This window comes from Wolffia australiana, chromosome 2, assembly GCF_029677425.1.
Source record: "Wolffia australiana isolate 7733 chromosome 2, ASM2967742v1".
Classification (NCBI taxonomy): Eukaryota; Viridiplantae; Streptophyta; class Magnoliopsida; order Alismatales; family Araceae; genus Wolffia; species Wolffia australiana.
The window spans coordinates 23343645-23362358 of record NC_135836.1 but is presented as its reverse complement, the minus strand read 5'-3'; the positions used below and the strand labels follow the sequence as shown (position 1 = coordinate 23362358).

General features: G+C 39.1%; 2 protein-coding genes across 3 annotated transcripts; both read left to right on the top strand.

The window, feature by feature from the left end:
• Positions 1–5833: 5833 nt before the first annotated feature.
• Positions 5834–9145, top strand: LOC144700141 (EamA-like transporter family). Its single transcript, XM_078571550.1, has 4 exons — positions 5834–5996; positions 6509–7060; positions 7142–7562; positions 8767–9145. The coding sequence occupies exons 2-4, from the start codon at positions 6629–6631 to the stop codon at positions 9018–9020; spliced, it is 1107 nt and encodes a 368-aa protein (XP_078427676.1). The 5' UTR covers positions 5834–5996; positions 6509–6628; the 3' UTR covers positions 9021–9145.
• Positions 9146–9839: 694 nt separating this feature from the next.
• On the top strand, positions 9840–17844 carry LOC144700140 (pyrophosphate-energized membrane proton pump 2-like). 2 transcript variants are annotated; one of them, XM_078571549.1, is made up of 17 exons: positions 9840–10019; positions 10210–10482; positions 10998–11201; positions 12785–12936; positions 13036–13183; positions 13265–13397; positions 13649–13821; positions 13997–14117; positions 14257–14444; positions 14557–14751; positions 14833–14994; positions 15081–15245; positions 15603–15758; positions 15858–15969; positions 16065–16284; positions 17277–17380; positions 17579–17844. In XM_078571549.1, the coding sequence occupies exons 2-16, from the start codon at positions 10378–10380 to the stop codon at positions 17374–17376; spliced, it is 2334 nt and encodes a 777-aa protein (XP_078427675.1). In that variant the 5' UTR covers positions 9840–10019; positions 10210–10377; the 3' UTR covers positions 17377–17380; positions 17579–17844. The 2 variants fall into 2 exon arrangements, with proteins under 2 accessions (XP_078427675.1, XP_078427673.1); XM_078571547.1 differs by having other exon boundaries at positions 9841–10019; positions 14557–14994.
• The last annotated feature ends 870 nt before the right edge of the window (positions 17845–18714 follow it).

Sequence of the window (18714 nt, the reverse complement as noted above, 5' to 3'; positions counted from 1 at the left end):
AAGAGGGAAAAATATAATAAGAATAAGAAAATTAAGAAATGAAGAAAACAAAATCAAGAAGAAAAGAACAAAAGAAAAAAGAGAAGAATAATAAAAGAGGAGAACAAAAAATTAGGATATACAAATTAACTTAGCTTCATTTTAATGGAACTAACAGACTTTAATGAGACATTAAAGAGAGTAATAAGGAAAAAATGAGATTGAAAGAGACGGAAGGCTTCAACTGAAGGATTTTTAAAAATTCTATCTAATAAGATAGTCCGACTGCAAGAGAGAAGATGCAAAAGTTTGACCTCATCCAAAACTCTTATCTGAGTTAAAAGGCAGAGAACAATAATGAGTAGCATGTCTAATGTTATGGAATGACTACAGAGTAATAAGATAGTTTCTAAGGGCAGGTCTATGAATTTGTTTTATGCGAGAGAGGTTAAAACAAAAGCTAACGGATGAGAACTGAACTACGCTATATCCAAATTAGTATCAGGTGTGTAAACCAAGATAACTTATAATGAATGTCAGGATGGGTTGATTACTCATGCTTTCCTATGTATCATATAGAGGGTGAAAACACCCACCATTCATGCATTGGAGAACCAAAGGAAATATGTGGATAATTGATGAATGAAACATATAGGTCAGGGAAATATCTTGAACATGCAAATCAACGGGGAAAACATCGTAATAGATTAAGAAACTCTTGATTCTTCGTTATAAGTACTAAGTGGAACTAAAATACATTGGAAGTATATTATTCGTTTTGATCTAACACTAAAACTCATATAGTCTCAAAGATCAGAAAATACAGAAACACTGACACATGATTCATAAAAAACTCACCCATGAAATAAGCCTTAATCTGACGGATAAAGCTTTACTCGATATTTAAGGGAGACAATTAAAAATTATTTTTCATTGGATATCCTCTTTTCACACTATACTATTTCCACAAAACCATTAATTATTAAAAATCGTGCATGAAAAGAACCATAGACGAGAGATTCAACATTACATTTATCCATTAATCTATATAAATAAATTAGACGAAATGTTAAGCTTTACAAACCCAAAAAAGGCATGAAAAACATTTAAACTTTTGATCCCATTGCAAGCAATGGGTTTCAACACAACTAATCTTAATCGAGATAACTTTTATATTTTTATTTAGAAACTCATTAATATATTGTTCTTACCATGTGGCTCCAAGAAGGGAAACAAATATTAATTCATCATCACTTTGATAAGGAGGGCCGGGAGGAAGTTCATCTGAGTTTGTAAAACACAAATAGTTTTGATTGAATACCTTTTTGATGGGTATTATGTGGCTTTTGAGTCAATCACGTTATCATTATTATTTAAGTTCATTGAAAGAAACATATATTCTTTTTTAATATCATGTGATGTTTATAATGAAGTTCGTGAATACATGCAATGGCATAACGAATTATGATCAGATCATATTACTGTGATCTCTATTCTATAAGCATTTATTATAAATAATCATATTCAATGAATAATTGAAATGGACATCAAACTACTCATGTACTAGTAGTATCTAATCCTACTTACATGAAGTATGACTGATATTATAGTTGTTCATGTGGAGGCACTAAGGATAAATGGTGGGTGCCCTATAGAGAGAGTGTCCACTGAATGTTTCCATATAAATCCATAGATGGTAATATTTAAATGCCAATCAGGTTGATTCATGTCACTGACCTAAGAAACCAAGGGCATCTCATGGATAGAAGACTATGTTTTGATGATAGCCTATCATGAATCATGGGATTCAAATAAGTCTTAGCATTAATGACATGATCATCCACCCTCGGTATAGGAAAAGATTGACTCAAGGAAGACGATGCAGATAAATACATGTGATGGAAATATATGTAGCAGGCGAGCCAATGTGATGCTTATAATGAAGTTCATGAATACATGATCAGACTTAGCAAATTATGAAGAGATCGTAATACGGATATCACTAGTCTTGAAGCATGTGTTCTAAATATTCCTACTTGAAGGATACTCGAGAAGGACACTTAAATATCCAGACATAAAAGCACTATCTAGCCTCAATCATATGATGAGTATGGTCGTTTACGTAGCCATTAGTGTGGAAACACTAAGGATAGATAGTGGGTGTTCTTTAGTGGAAATGTTATTTGAATTGATATGTACGAATATATGAATGGTATTATACCAAACTATCAATCAAGTTGATTCACGTCATGGTCGTATGCGTGGTCCTTAGACCTGATACACCAAGGACATCTTGTGGACGGACAGTTGTACTTTGACTATGACCTACATGTCCCTAATCATGGGATTCTAAATAGTCTTAATTTGGGTGCATTAAGAAGTTCATGAAGACGATTGAGTGGTCAAGAGGGGAGCATCCACCCTCGGAATAAGAAATGACAGCTGAAGGAAGATGATGCGATGAAGTTGTTGACAAAGGAAGTGAAATATCAGAAAAGAGTTCTCTAGTGATTTTCAAACGCATCAGTACTAACTTGGATGACTGATTAGGGTTTGATAGTTGACCATACCCTAAGTCATCCTAGAAGTATCAAGGGGATGAAGGACTATACTTTCATGATCACCGATGATGAATAGGTTCCATGAGGAAGTCAATACACACTCTTTTATATCTTCTATAGCACGAGGTGTAGCTTGACACCCCATACATTTGAGACTAAATATATTGTTTGGGTTTAATCGATTAATTAATTTATATGATGGTATAGTTAATTAATTTAGAAGGCCAAGAAATATTATTGGGCTGCTCGAGTCATTAACTAGATTGATAAACGGGCCCAAAGGGTTACATGGAAATGGTCTTTTGAACGTCAGAAGATATACTTAACTTTTGTGAGTTTTTTACGAAAAATGCCCACTTAGTATAAATAAGGGAAGTCCCAAAATGAAATTCACACAGGCCACAAATGTTTAGAGGCCTTCCCCTTCTTCTCCTTTCTCCCCACACCTCTCTACTCCCGATGCGATTATGACGACGTAACGACAATGATGAAGCTTGAACATAATTTGTATGGGTGGAGGAGATTCAACATGCTGAGAATGTGTGGATACGTCTAGAGGCTACACAAATGAGCAGCTCAACTCATCTCACTCTGGGATCCAAGAAATCACAGAAATGATCCACGCATAGGTTCTTCGAGTCAATGTTCTAATGATGCTATTATGATTTTGTTATGTGTCTTCCGCTGCATGGAATCCTCATCTTCATCCAGATCGAGGCCTGTAGAACCCAAAAATCTGGTCAGGGTAGTGAAGATATTAGAGAAGTCATTCTCGAATGGTCCTCTTTACACATCAGTACTAACTGAATGACGGATTTGGGTTTGATGATTAACCATACTCTAAGTCGTATGGGAAGCTCGCACGGACAAACAATTATTTATATATGGTAACCAATGGCAGACAAGGCTCTGTAAGAGAGTTTAAAGACTACTCTACATCTTATAGGGCACGAGGTGTAGCTTGGCACCCTAAGGGCTGAAAACCTAACATATCAGTTGGGTTAAATGGAAGATTTGATTAATTAATATATATGCTGAAATAGTATGGTTAGTAAGGCTTGTTAATAAATTTCATTTGACCTTTAAAGTTATTAAATAGAATGATATATGGGTATAGAGGGTCACACTCATAAGACGAAAAGGATGTTGGAAGGTATACCGTATTAATAAGGTTTTTTATAAAAAAATCTTAATAATAATAAGGGGGGCCACCCATTTAGCCCATGCCAATTAGATCTAGGTGCCCCCACCCCACCTCTTTCATTATTGATATGCTTTCTCCACTCACTCCACGAGCTCTCCTTGACGATGATAAGATCCAAAATCTTCTAGAAGAAGTGGTGAAGGAAAGGATATTCAACAGCGTTCTAGTCGTATGGATACTTCTAGAGGTCAGATAATTGAATGGCTCGAAGAAGCTCTCCCAGGAAGTAAATCAAAGGTGGAAACATTTCTCCACAAGGTATCTCATATGTGATCTGTTTTAAAGATCAATCCTGAGTTGCTATTAAGTTTCTGATACTTGAAATTTATTTCATGCACCAAAAACCAAAGGCCCACAAGCAAACACTTAAAACATGTACATTGGTGATGAATCTTTTAATGGCATAGTGATATTTTCTGCATTCGAGTTAACTTGTTGCTTTTAGATAAACAAAATGAGAAACAAAACAATAGAGACTATAATTTAAGCTTCCCAGTAACTTCCAAGTTTTGATGTGAAATTACAATGCACAAAGGAATCTGCAAGGTTAAACTTCAATTTTTCTCTTTTTGAGTGTAGGGGGCCTTGAATCTCGTTATGACTTTAATAAAAGTCAAATTCAAATTTCGAGCAGACCATCAAATTTAAACTCAAATAAATTTATAATCAAAGTCAAATTTCAAGCAGAGCATATATTTGATCAGATTATGACTTTAATCAGTCTAATACTAAAAGCATTCCAAACAAATATTTTTTAAAAATACTGAAGATTCTTGATCAGATTCTGATTTATACTTTGTTCAATTCCGAAGAAGGGGAAGTGATGGTGGGATGGGGGAGAAGAGGAAGAGCTGTAGTGAAGGAGACGAAGGAGAAAAGAGGACAAAGATGAAGAGGAAGAGGAAGATGATGAATGACCACTTGGCGAGGGAGGAGATAGTTTGAGGAAAAAGAGGGGGACAAGAGTTACATTTGAAAGAGGAAAGCCGCAACTACATAACTTACATTGATTCACACTAGTTACACCTAGATTTGGCCTAATGGTTTGCTTGTTTGCCGTTGGGATGTCAGCAGCCCTGCACAAATGCTAGAAGTGCTCGTTGGAATAACATAAGTACCATAAATATGTAACAAACCCTTCCGGAACATTATATGCCATTTTCCTATTTACATTTTATAAATACACACATTTTTATAGTCTCACTGCACATCGCTGTGGGATGTGCAGTATAGTTTCCTTGTGATGTGTACGATTATAATGCAGTTGCGTAAATCGGAATGTCAAGAATTTTTTCATCCCAGGATGAAAAATTTGTCCCGTCCGCGAGGTTGGACGAAAACTGGGACGGGAATTTGTCCCGAGACGAACAGACGGGACCATTTTTGCCAAGTTGGACGAAAAAACAGTCCCGTCCGGAGGTCTCGGACGATGGACAGTAAGGGATGGACGAAAATCCATCGGATTTGCTTTCGACGGTTGTGATCTTGCCACGTGGCATCGTTATATTAATTCCTTGACATTTTGCGTCAAAGTTGCTACTTTTTTTCACACGCCCAAACTGATGCAGCCCAAAAGAAATTGTATAAATGTCCCTCTGCTTTCTCTCTCCTACATATTTCCCTAAAAAAACTTATAAAATTCACATTAATTCAGTCAGACCTTGGAACTATTTTTATTGGATATTGCATCGGGGACGAGGGATGGGATGGTTTTCAACGGACGGGACGAAACTGGCAAAGTCGGGGTGCGGACGGGACGATTTTTTCATCGTGGGATGAAAAACCATCCTGTCCGCATCCCTGCACTGATTCCGGACGTCAGACGGGACAATCTTCGTCCTGTCCCGTCCATCGTCCATGTATGGGACGATCTGTGAACTATATGTACGATGTGTGGGCTGATATAAGATGTCTCTTCTATGACTGAAGGGAAGGCCCCATCATCCCCATTCCATCCGTCCCTAACCGTCATCCGTCATCCAACTTCAGGCTGAGGGGAAAGAAAAGAAGTCCAACAAGCCCTTGTTTAGTCATTTGTCACTTCTTTGTGATATAAAATAATATAAATTGCCAACCAGGAAAAATATTCGAATTGAGAAATGGACGGTTGGTTCTAGATTCTGAGCTCTGAACAAGCTCTACAGTTCTTCTTGGAAGCTGATAAAGGAGCGATCGCGTGCTCGTTTAACCGGAGAAGAAGTCTGCTTTCTGGAGAAGAATGATTTTAGAAATCGTCCAGGAAAACTGAGTCGGTAATACTTGGTTCATGGACGTAGTTCCACACAAAAGAGAAGTTTTTTGTGAAGCTTTTGGCTTTCACCGCATAGCCGGTTTCTCGAATTGGCATTATTTATCTGTTTCTCGTTTGCCAGTTTCTTGAGAGTAGTTTTCCCGTCATTTAATTGATATTTATCGTTTGAAATTACTCTTGTTCGTCATTGGAATGGTATTTCTGTCCCCTGTTTTTATCATGTATTTTTATTCTTTTATGGAACTGAAGGAATTTGATCCTTAACTTTGATGTCATCAAGGCTTTGACTGAGGGAATTTAATGGTGTCATTCTCTGCGAATTAAAACTTCGACTGAGGAAAAACATTATTGATTTCTATTTTTCCTGTCTCCATTTAATTCAAATTTAGATATTACGTGAATCAACAAGAATTTCAAACTTCCTTTTCTATGCCTCAAGTTTTTTCTTTCTTCTGATATTTTGATACTCAGACAGAATACTTAACAATGGGCGTATTTTTTCCCAATTTGCAGTCTTCTCCGTATAAATTTGGAGTTGCAAAATGCTAATCATTCTTCATCGAGCTCAAATGAGTCGACGAAATTAAGTCAAAATGCAGTAATATTTACTATTTACCGACCAGATTCACAAAAATGGTTTATAATATCTGGAGATGGTCTCTAGGTTTATTATACATATTAGCAGTTGCAGCGATATGGATTGCTGCCAGTTATATTGTTCAATCAGTTGTAGATGGAGGGGTATCTCCATTCCTCATCACTTACATCTGCAACTCACTTTTTGTGGTCTATCTCCCAATCGTTGAGATTGCAAGAGTTCTTGAAGATTCTGTTCATAAAGTTCATCAAAGATCTTCTGATGATCATAACCACACCACAGAGAACTCTGAACCAGAGTTGGTTAATCTTCTGGAGAACAAGTCTGGGTCAACCTCTTGTGAGGGGATTGACTTGAGAGGACGATGGGCCCGCTCGCGTGTGGCCAAAGTGAGCATATTGATATGCCCCTTCTGGTTCTTTGCCCAGCTCACCTTCAATTTATCCTTGAAGTACACCACTGTAACTGTGAGAACATCCTCTCAGCCTCTTGTTTAATTTAATTTTGGAAATAAATAACACTGGCTTATTTTTTTTCGATTTATGCAGTCTAATACTATATTAAGCAGTGCATCAAGCCTCTTCACCTTCTTGGTCTCCCTTGTGTTTCTAAATGAAAAATTCACATGGTTGAAGCTGTTGAGCGTACTTCTTTGCATGGCGGGGACCGTGATAGTGAGCTTGGGTGATTCAGCTATGGAGTTGAATGCCATTGCTTCAAACCCTTTGTTTGGGGATGTTCTGGCCCTCGTTTCGGCATTCTTGTATGCAGTATATATTACATTGATCCGCAAGATGCTGCCTCAGGAAGAAAGTGGAGAAGGCCGAGCAAGCACGGCAGAATTCCTTGGCTACCTTGGACTCTTCAACCTTTTGATTTTCGCACCAGTTTCACTCATTCTAAACTTGACGAAGCTTGAGCCTTTTCATGTCCTAAGCTGGAAACAGCTCAGCCTTGTTGTGGGCAAAGGTCTGACCTTCATCACCTCCTTGTAGCTATTGTAGTATGTGCTTGACTTCATTTCTAAGCAGTTTATCGATTTCATATTTTAATCATCCTATTTTCTGCTCACACCTACATCCTCTACGCTTACTCTCTCTCACTCTCTCATGTAGTTCCATTTGATTTTCACGTCTCCCTATTGGTGATTTTCTGATACAAACCTGGATCTAGGCTTGTATCGGAAGGTGGGTAGAGGACGAGGTGAGATAGAAGTTCCCGGGGTAGAGAGGAGAAACGGGAATGATCTGAGAAAGGGCCGAGCAGAGGGGGTAGGGATCGGCCGGGGACGAGCCGCCTGAAGACGCGGTGAAGTAGAGACGATCACGAGGCCAGGGGATCGTTGAGGGGGAGAGAGAGAGACCAGACCTAGACGAGGAGAGGGGAGACAAGAAGACCTTACTTCAATCTACTTCTTCTTGGCTGCCCTCCTAAAGGGAGGGCATCCCTATTTAAAGGAAATACAACAATAACTTAATGACTAAAACGCCCCTGTGGGCTAACATGACGAAATTACCCCTAGGATCCTATCATTGATACGAGCCTAGATCCAGGTTCGTATCATTTTCTATCATTTTAATGTTTACCTTCAAGATTATTTTTACCTGTACATGCAATTTCTCAATCTGTCGTCCATTATACTCCTCCAATTGGTCTCCGTATTCTGGTAAATTATCATTTAGGTTGTCTCCAGAACTACTTTTACTTTGTTATTAGGTTACCATGTCCAATCATCCTCTTTCTCTTGTGTGCGTCAATCGTTCAGTGCATTTCTCTTTCTTTCTCTCCCACCCTCCCCTCTCTCTCCTCTCTCTTTATCAGTGTTCCATTTCTTTTCTCCGGTGACTGCACTCATTTATGATTTTTTTTTATCCGTATGAATTTATACAATCTCGTTACCCAATCGTGCCTTACCATTTCCTTAATTTCTTTATGGTTTCATGTTTCTCTCTCTCTCTCTCTCTCCATTTTCCAGTAAAATTATATGCAGTCTCCACATCTGTAACATTCTTTAATCCTCTCATTACTTAATTATTCCCACACGCTTTCAATCTCCCCTTCTCCCTCCCATTCTCCTCCACCAATTTCTGATTTAGCTTTTTTTATTCAAAATCTATCTAGAAAAATTACAGTTATCCCCTACTAATTTTTTTAATGGTTTATCTACCCTCAGGCCTGCTAGATAATGTGCTCAGTGACTATCTGTGGGCAAAGGCAGTTCTCTTGACTACGACGACAGCGGCAACAGCAGGACTCACTATTCAAGTTCCAATGGCAGCAGTTGTGGATTCCTTGACTGGCCATCCCCCTCGTCTTATGGACTACCTTGGCGGGGCCGCCATCATGGCCGGCTTTGCCGGGATCAGCATCCCCTCAACCAGCTCCAGCTCTCCTCCTGCCTATCCTGAAGAGAATTCTTCCCCTTAAATTATTTTCTTTGATTATTTATAGTTTGATGTTTTAGAGAAAATCTCAAAGTTGTTTAATTTATTTTTGAAAAAAACTGCAGCCTTTAAAATGCCACGTGGGCAAAAATGTCCACTTTCTGTTTTTCCAAATTCCACAATATGAGGATTTTTACTTCAAAATGATATTCTGAGAAACCTGTTCAGATTTCCACGGTCTTTTATTAATTAGTTCCCAATATTCCATTAATAGATAGAGGTCAGAAATATTGTTTTGACTGCTTTAGAAAATCCAATTACCGGCATTGGAAATTTGATTTTCATTTTAATTTTTTTTGCATTTTGAGTCTTGTGAAAACAGGAGCTGGGCGTTACTTCGTTTCTCTGGAGTTTTTTAATTGATAATGGCATAACTTCGAGGAAGTAACGCCCTCTTCCTGTTTTCCGAAGTCTTAAAATGGCAAAAATTTTATAATTAACAAATCTACAATATTTCTGACCTTAATCTATTTATTGGAAAATTGGCTACTACTTCCCGATTTCTAATAATTATCGACGAGCGATCTCCGAAAGTGATTTACCTTTCTGAAGAATATAAATATAAGTAATTATTCGGTTTTTTTTAAACTAAGAAAAGTACAAAACCGCCTTCCGTTCGCCGCGTGGGAGGCGGAGAGACTACCGCCGGAAATTAGTAAAAATAGATGACGTGGAATTTTAAACTAGTTAATGACGTGGCGAAATTTGATTGGTCCACACACGATATTATGTGTCACAGGCTAACAACGACAGCGTTATTCCAGACGGGATAATTCTTTCTAGTTTCTACCAGCGCGAACTTACTTCTTCTACTTCTTCTACTTCTTCTTCTTCTTCTTCTTCTGTATTTGACTAAATCTGACAAAGAGCGAGCAAGAGAGAGGGGGAGAGCTTATTTAGGTCAGATCTCAGCGACCTGAACGGGATTGTGGACGATCTTCTGTTTCGATAGTTCGATCGCTGAGATCGTCGTTCTTGCAAGGTGATACTTCTGTACTTCTCTGTAATGATTATTTGTTGATTGATGTATTCGTCTTATCTTTTGTCCCGCTCGAGTTTCGTTTGTTTCTGACCTTCTATCTTGAGCTGACTCCGCGGAAATTGACGGGTAATCCGGCGCGCGAAAGTTGTTTTGTATAATTTTTTGCATATTTTTCTTTTTTTTTTAACAGGCTCTATTCCCGGTTAGCATTGCCTGCGATCTATTGGATTCTTGTTTGGTCGGGGTTGCGGATTCTGAATTGGTAATTATCCTCGGGTGATCTTTAAGATTTTCCAAGATTCAGCGACCAGTCTCGGGGGGCGAATTACCCCTGGTGGGGGAGTTCGTCCCTTATCCAATGGCGCGTCGAGTAAACTCGTCAGTGTCCGTCGGCCTGGACGATGATGTGGAGGATCGGCAGAGGACATTTCCCAACATGCGAAGCAAGACGTATACACCTTTGGTAGGTTTCCCTACAGCTCAAAGTGTTGAGACCCATCGTTGCATTATCTTACTGTCCGAAGTTTGATCCGTATACTGATTGTTAGATGTTTAAAATTTTCTGTTGAGTGGAGCTGACTTTGAGTTGTGTAAAGCTTAAATTATTAGATTTAATGTGCTATTGAACTATTTGAACTTCGTCTTCTTATATGCGATTGATTGGCAATGAAAGCGCAAAGTGGAGAGAGAGTAAGAAGAACGAGGGAAAAGATGTTTTCGATGAAACGGTAGAAAAATTATGAATTTCTTCCGAATCTCCTGAGTTTGAATGAGGATTAGTTTTATGTACTCTTTGGCTTAAGATGTCTTTCTTGAAAAAGTTATTTATTCTCAGGTTTTAGATTCATAGGACTCTTATTCAGGCTGTCGCCTGCGTCTTGTACAATCCAGTGGTTGGCTGTTTAATATTTATTGCATATTTCTCAATGTCAGCTCTGTTTACTCGAGGGATAATGCCTGTAAGATGATGTCATGCAGGTTTTCCGGATGCTTATGGGAATAAATGTCCGCGTCTTATTGGTCCTTCTGTTTGTGAGTTTGGGAGTGATGTTTTACCTAGGAGCACGTACATCATCCATCATTGTCTTCGTCTTCACCATCTGTCTTCTGAGCTTTCTCTTTTCAATTTATCTCGCAAGATGGGTTCTTAAAAAGGATGAAGGGCCTCCGGAGATGGTACAGGTGTGAAATTTTCTTCTTCTTTCCACTCTTTTTTTGTTTTGAATTAAATTTTTCCCTTCGATTTCAAGGTTTAGTTTCCTGGTTAAAAAAAACTATTAGGAGTCTTAGCTCGATGGGTTTTGGCTGTAATTGTCAAATTCAAATATCTATTGACATCGTGAAGCTTTTCTCCTAAAGTTACGATTGACATTTTATTTTCTGAAACCGAATTTGTAAATAGCATATACGCACTACCCTATCAGTGCTCAGTTACATATTTTTCCTGACATTTCTATTTTTGTTCAGTGTCTCTGAATGACATTATCCATATAGACTAGAAATTTAGTGCTGGGAAAAAAATGATTACTTGGTTTTGTATACTTTGAAAAATTCTCTAGTATAACAACCAAAAAAATTCAACAATGGAATGCCAACAACGTTTGCAGTTGAACGAAGTTGTTCTATTGAATTCTTGGCAGATGAAGAAACTAATACGAGCTAGAGTCAGTAGAAATTTCTGAATACTAAAAGGCCAAATGATAGCTTATCAGGCTTCTCAAAGTGGACATCATAAACTTGGTCAACTACAGGGAGAGATCCTTTCTGGTCTTATTTTGATGGATACATAATTAGAATCTCCCATGAATATATGGTAGAATGAAGAGGGGGGACGTCACCCGTCAGCATTAGTGACACATTTATTGGCAGGGCAATATGGCTATAAATAAAGGGCCACCGTCTTCAAGAAGACAGTTGCCCATTTTTGGAAAACAGTGTCCGAGGAGAAATTGGCCAGCTCCCGGAGATCCTCTCGGCTAGACGAGCTGAGCCTATCTGGCTAGCGCTGTTCCTCTATCTTCTACCTCTCTTCTAGTCCTATTACATTTTCTCACAAACTCTTGCCTGTTGCACTGGTTCGTGACCTTATCAATCGACATTATTTTCTTGAAGACTTTCCTTGATCTGGAAATTCTCCATTTGAATTACTGATTTTCCTTCAATTTTGCATTGGAATCTTAACAATTGGTTTTCCTGAAACTTAGTGGATTGCGAGAAATTTTTGTCAGAACCCTACTCTTTGGCACTGAGGAACATTCTTTCTTTATTCTACCTATGCTCATCAACTTTATCATGTTTCTTGCCTTATATCTCTGATTCAAGTGCATTAAGTCATCTTAACGGTTTTGTTTTAAAAAAATTAAGTCATCATACCATTGATTCTTGTTATCGGTATAAGTCGTTTTATCTGTTAGTATGTTAATGAGGAATCTGATTGCTCTTTATGTTTCAACATATTTGCTTCATTTTATTGTGATGTTTCACATCATTTACAGGACTTTTGGTTTGACATTCTCACAAATCACTCATCATAATCTCACTATGAACTGGAAGCGAGATAGAGTTCTTGGAGCTCATAGTCTCGTTTCCATTTACCTCTTGATTATCTAGTTAACCAAATTCACAATATCTATTCTAAGAATGGCCACACATTAATCATATTTACATTACTGGATTATTCTCTGTTTTGTCCAAAGCATTCTCTTATGAGTGCGCGAAAAATTCATTTCATTCATCATTTTCCTGTTCTCATCTTTTATATGTAGATCTCTGATGCCATACGAGAAGGAGCAGAGGGTTTCTTTAGGACCCAGTACGGCTCTATTTCCAAGATGTCCGTCATTCTAGCGGTGGTGATATTAGTGATATATTTATTTCGTCACATGACTCCGCAACAAGAATCATCTGGTGTTGGAAGGTCGGGAGGCTCTCTGCTTAAACCCTTATGCTTTGTTGGTTCTTTTTATCCCATTCCTCTCGACGGTGTGATAATCGTGAAACATTAATCCTGTTTCAGGACGATGTCAGCGTGCATTACTGTTGTCGCGTTTCTTCTTGGGGCTTTTTGTTCTGGTGCTGCCGGCTATGTTGGGATGTGGGTTTCTGTTCGAGCAAATGTACGGGTTTCTAGTGCTGCCAGACGCTCTGCGAGGGAGCCATTGCAGGTTCTGATTTGACTATTGAAACGTTTTTTTGATTAAATGGCTATTTAATCTTGATTAGCTTGTGAAATAATGCATTTTCAGATTGCTGTTCGTGCCGGTGGGCTTTCAGCTATCGTCGTGGTTGGCATGGCAGTTCTTGGCGTTGCAGTTCTTTATGCAACCTTTTACGTCTTGCTTGGAGTAGGTTTGCCTGGTTCTATGAAAGTCACCGACTGTGAGTAGTTATCCATCAATATATGATTGTTTGAGGATGAAAACGTAGAAAGTTTGAATCTTTTTAGGTGTGATTATCTTTCTAAAGATAAATATTTTAGGTGAAATCCTGAAGTTTGATCTTATAAAATAACTCGTTTTTATAGAGTTCAACTTGGTTCCATTCTCATGCAATAATGTTTCTAGAATTTTGGAAACTTTACCCATATGGTAACTCTAGCGTTTGAAACTAACTAAGTCCTATCTTTACAGTACCTCTGCTTCTTGTGGGTTACGGTTTTGGAGCTTCCTTTGTTGCTCTCTTTGCTCAGTTAGGAGGTGGAATATACACAAAGGCAGCTGACGTTGGAGCTGATCTTGTTGGGAAAGTAGAACAAGGAATTCCAGAGGATGACCCTCGAAATCCTGCTGTTATTGCAGACCTGGTATTCCTCTACAAATTTTTTTCATTCAAGGGCGTTTTGGTTTTTTCCTAATATTTTGTGTTTATTTAACTCGTTGAAAATTCTGTACTTTGATCATTAAGAGAGCCCCATTTGTAATGTGTGCGTTTTTGGGATAAATATTTGTCTCTAATTTAGAACTATCGGATTGTTCAAGGTTGGTGACAATGTGGGGGACTGTGCTGCTCGAGGGGCTGATCTCTTTGAAAGTATTGCCGCTGAGATAATTAGCGCTATGATCCTCGGAGGTACAATGGCAGAGCGTTGCAAATTAGAAGGTATGCTGCTTTAATTTATGTCCCAATAATTTGGAAATGAGATATCAATGAATTTTATTTTTGAAACCCGATGTGGTGCTTCTGGAACTATTTTTCACCAGTTATACTTACTCTCTCATCGTTTGCTGGTTCCCTACAGATCCCACTGGTTTTATCCTGTTCCCCTTGGTCGTCCATTCTTTTGATTTGGTTGTATCTTCACTGGGAGTCCTTTCTATAAGGGGTACACGTGACCTCAGTCTTAAGGTTTCTTCAGAGGATCCCATGGCTATTCTTCAGAAAGGCTACTCAATCACAATTTTCCTCGCCCTGATAGCTTTTGGTGTGGTGAGTCCTGGGGTTACACTAAGTTTTTTATTCCGAAAACGTGAAACACAAGATTTTTTTAAGGTCATGAATTTTATTCAGTTTTCTCTTATTTTTTAATTTTTTTTTACAGTCTACTCGATGGCTTCTTTATACAGAGAGAGCACCTTTAGCATGGTTGAATTTTGCTCTCTGCGGCCTGGTTGGAATAATAACAGCCTACACCTTTTTTGGGATCACAAAGTACTACACGGATTACAAGCATGAACCTGTCCGGAATTTAGCGCTCTCAAGTTCTACTGGCCATGGGACCAACATAATTGCAGGAGTAAGCCTGGGCTTAGAATCAACTGGTCTCCCCGTTCTAGTGATTAGTGCCGCCATCATCTCTTCATTCTGGCTAGGGCAGACTTCTGGCTTAATGGATGAATCTGGAAGTGCAACTGGCGGTCTTTTTGGCACGGCAGTCGCTACAATGGGCATGCTAAGCACAGCAGCCTATGTCCTTACGATGGATATGTTCGGACCCATTGCTGATAATGCTGGTGGAATTGTGGAGATGAGTCAACAGGTGAAGTCAAAGTAAACTGTTTTTCCTTACTAGGTCAGAAATTGAAGTCTCTGACAACGGGTTGATTTGCGTGATTTGGCGGGCAGCCTGAGAGCGTCAGGGAGATCACTGATCTGCTTGATGCAGTGGGAAACACCACGAAAGCCACGACAAAAGGCTTTGCCATTGGATCTGCAGCTCTTGCATCCTTCCTCCTCTTCAGCGCTTACATGGACGAGGTGGCCTCCTTTGCTCGCATTCCTTTTAACCAGGTTGCTCTCTATCCCTCACTGGATTCACTGTCTTATCTCTTTTTTTTGGCATTTTCAAAATATCAATAGGGATTCCCATATCAGAATACATGTATGATGAAGACCTCTGATTGGTCGCCATCAGAAAATGAAAGGTTACAGAGAGAGAAAGAGAAAAATAGAAGAAACCGAATAACAACAGGACCGAATTGGTACCTATGCACCCTTGGGAGGATGTCCTGCCCAGTTCAATGAAACATTGTAGCCGGCCTTCGTTACGGAAGGATTCAGGGGGGAGAGTACCTATAGCAAATGACCAAGATACCCTTTGTAGGGATTGGGTGGCTAAACAGTATACTAATCTGAATGAATCATTAGGTTGATATTGCCATTCCGGAGGTGTTCGTTGGTGGGCTTCTGGGTTCGATGCTCATCTACGTTTTCAGCGCTTGGGCCTGTGCCGCCGTTGGCAGGAGTGCCCAGGAGGTCGTCACTGAGGTCCGCCGCCAGTTCATTGAGAGACCGGGGATCATGGTTAGCTACCCTTCTTTTATATCTCTGAAAATTCTAAATAGTTTTACTGACCAAGAGAATCAAACAACTAATTCAATTGCATTTTTTCCCCACTCTTAGGATTATACAGAGAAACCGGATTATGGGCGGTGTGTTGCCATTGTGGCGTCCGCATCTTTGCGAGAGATGATCAAGCCTGGTGCCTTGGCCGTTGTCTCCCCTATAGTAATTGGTGAGCATGTTTTAGTATTGTTTTTTGAATATTCTCCATTTTTAAAAAATATCAAACAGTTGTGCAACTGTTAGATTACTTTATGTTCTTGTCAGGGTTTGTATTCAGGGTATTTGGGAGAGTGACGGGGCAGCCATTGCTAGGGCCAAAGGTAGTGGCCTCGATGCTCATGTTTGCCACTGTCTCTGGCATTCTCATGGCGCTCTTCCTCAACACTGCCGGCGGCGCCTGGGACAATGCCAAGAAGTTCATTGAGACTGGAGCCCTTGGTGGCAAAGGCAGTGACACCCATAAGGCTGCAGTCACGGGAGACACGTAAGATTCCCTCTTTATCTCCCCCCTTCCCTCTCTCTAGTTATATGTCTTTCCATCAGTCATTTGATTCCCTCCCTAGAAATAAAGTGTGTGGAAGTTAATGCCAAAATTTGTTCTTTGGTGGTTCTCTCTACCGATGCCTATAGATATCATGTGGTCATTATGTTTCCTAGGAACTGTGTTATTGATGAAGTTGATGATGGGTGTGTCTTGAGTGACTCCAACTCATTGTCTGTTTATTTCTTTTCCCCCTAGACATTTGTTTTAAGGCTAAAAGTGGACTTTTTTTGGTTGATGCTCATCCGCTAGAGATAATTATAATATCCTTGTCCATTTCTCTCTCTTTCTCTGCCTAGAAACTCATGCAATCATTGACGTTAAAGGTGTTATCTCTGGATAGAGTCTGCTTCTCTAGAAATATACCATCTGGTTCTTTATTGATCTGTCCATCACTTTCTTGAAATTTTCAAGATCGATACTATATCCCCTCTCTTTCTTTTCAAGAACTGTGTATTTATTCCTAGCTATCTAAGTTTACTGTTCTTTTTTAAGTTAGTGAATTTGTCTCCATTGATCGACTGTCTCCCTAAATATGTCCAAAATTTGTGTATTTATCGTCCTCTCACTTGAGAAATTCAGAAGTATTGGATCCGACCAGTTGAAGGCCTCTACAGAGTCCATCTTTGTCTGAGGCAAATATCATACCCTATATTTGGATCTACTTATCTGCCTTTTGTCTTTAAAAATTTACAACTATTTAAGTTTGCTGTGTTAGGTTGCGGTTAAACTATTTATTTTAAACTATTTAAGTTATTTAGTCTATATTTCAAACTATTTAAGTTTAAAATTTGTGTATTAAGTTTGCTGTGTTACTTATCTATATTTGAGTCTGTCTCTCTCTCCCTCTCTAGAATTGGGTGAACATGTATTTGATTGGACGATTCAGTGCTTGAGCTGGTTTTTCTCTCTCTAAAAATGTATCATTGACGCAGTGTTGGGGACCCCTTCAAGGACACAGCTGGGCCGTCGCTTCATGTACTAATCAAGATGCTTGCAACCATAACACTAGTCATGGCTCCAGTCTTCCTTTGACAAGGTATACTTTTGATACCAAAACTATGATAATTATTTCTCTAAATATTTATCTCCCTCTAGAGATTTGTGAATTAACAAATCATAAAAAAGATGGGTCGGATCGGTTCTATTAATATGTATCCGATTCTCTTCATTACCTTTATTAATCTCTCTAGATCTACACTTGGATTCTGGGTTTATTTATTCTCTCTCTCTTTAGACATACACAAATGTGTTTGGGAGTCGTTCAAGGAGAGCTGGGCTGTCGCTTCATGTTCTGATCTACATGCTCGAGATGTGGCCAGTCTTCCATTGTAAAGGTATAGTTTTGTACCAGAACCCGGAAGAGCCTCTCTCTCTCTCTCTCTCTCTCTTCCTTTCTCTCTCTCTCTCTAATATTGTAAGCAAAAGATCGCAGAAGGGCACATTTTTGAGGAAAACTTAGACAACTATCCATAACTGATGAGTTCTAATTGTTGGTTGGCATTGGGTCCTTGTGTCTCATCCCTGTTCTTGACATAAATATATTTTCTAAGTTTAATTTAACAGCATGAATTATCTAAACTTGGTTGGGCCTAGGTTGGCTTTGGGAATGATTGTGGGGTGAAATCTGATAGCCCCAAACCCATAGGATGGGGAGCGGGGCGGGTGTGGCGGAAATTTGAACTGGACACCGCCTGAAGTGCCCTGGCACCGGACTATAGTGGGGTGCTTGTGCCTGTCCTGGGAGCGCCGCACCCTCTGATGACAAAAAAAGTCAGCCAAAAATTATGTTTTTTAATAGGTTTTGAAACATTAATCTCAACATGCTGCAGCTCTTGACCAATCTCCCACATATCATTTATTTGATAAACGGATTATTTATCAATCAAAACTGCGAATTCAATCTGCCCCAGTCCGTGGTTGGCGTCTGGGGTGGGGATGAGTGCTCAATGAGCTGTGGGAAGGGCAGTTAAAAAATTTGAACCACACCATGCAGTGGCCCCGTAGATGGCAACACCCCCAATCAGACCATCCCCAATTGGCTTCTTTCCCACATGTTTTCACTTCTTTCCCAATTTCAAATTTTTGCAAAAAAATCATTTGATATATTATGCCATTGAATACATTGTTTTGAGGATCCATAGGGTTCTGTGCAATCATGATCATATGTCTGTCAAGTTAGGGAGATGATTGATCCAATTCAAATTCAAAGTGACCAAAATTTGATGTAATTTAAGATTGGCTGTCTTCGCAGAAGTGACTTAATTGACTCATTATCAACTGGCTGATTCAATTGATTTGGTTGGTTGATCTGATCTTTACTTGATTACTTTATTTGACTTGGACTCAAACTGACTGAATCAGGTCCATTGT

Coding starts and splice junctions, on each gene's coding strand:
- LOC144700141 (XM_078571550.1), top strand. CDS start 6,629: ATGGTTTATAATATCTGGAGATGGTCTCTAGGTTTATTATACATATTA. Junction 7,061..7,141: donor TGAAGTACACCACTGTAACT/GTGAGAACATCC, acceptor CGATTTATGCAG/TCTAATACTATATTAAGCAG. Junction 7,563..8,766: donor CAGCCTTGTTGTGGGCAAAG/GTCTGACCTTCA, acceptor ATCTACCCTCAG/GCCTGCTAGATAATGTGCTC.
- LOC144700140 (XM_078571547.1), top strand. CDS start 10,378: ATGGCGCGTCGAGTAAACTCGTCAGTGTCCGTCGGCCTGGACGATGAT. Junction 10,483..10,997: donor GCAAGACGTATACACCTTTG/GTAGGTTTCCCT, acceptor GATGTCATGCAG/GTTTTCCGGATGCTTATGGG. Junction 16,285..17,276: donor GCTGCAGTCACGGGAGACAC/GTAAGATTCCCT, acceptor TCATTGACGCAG/TGTTGGGGACCCCTTCAAGG.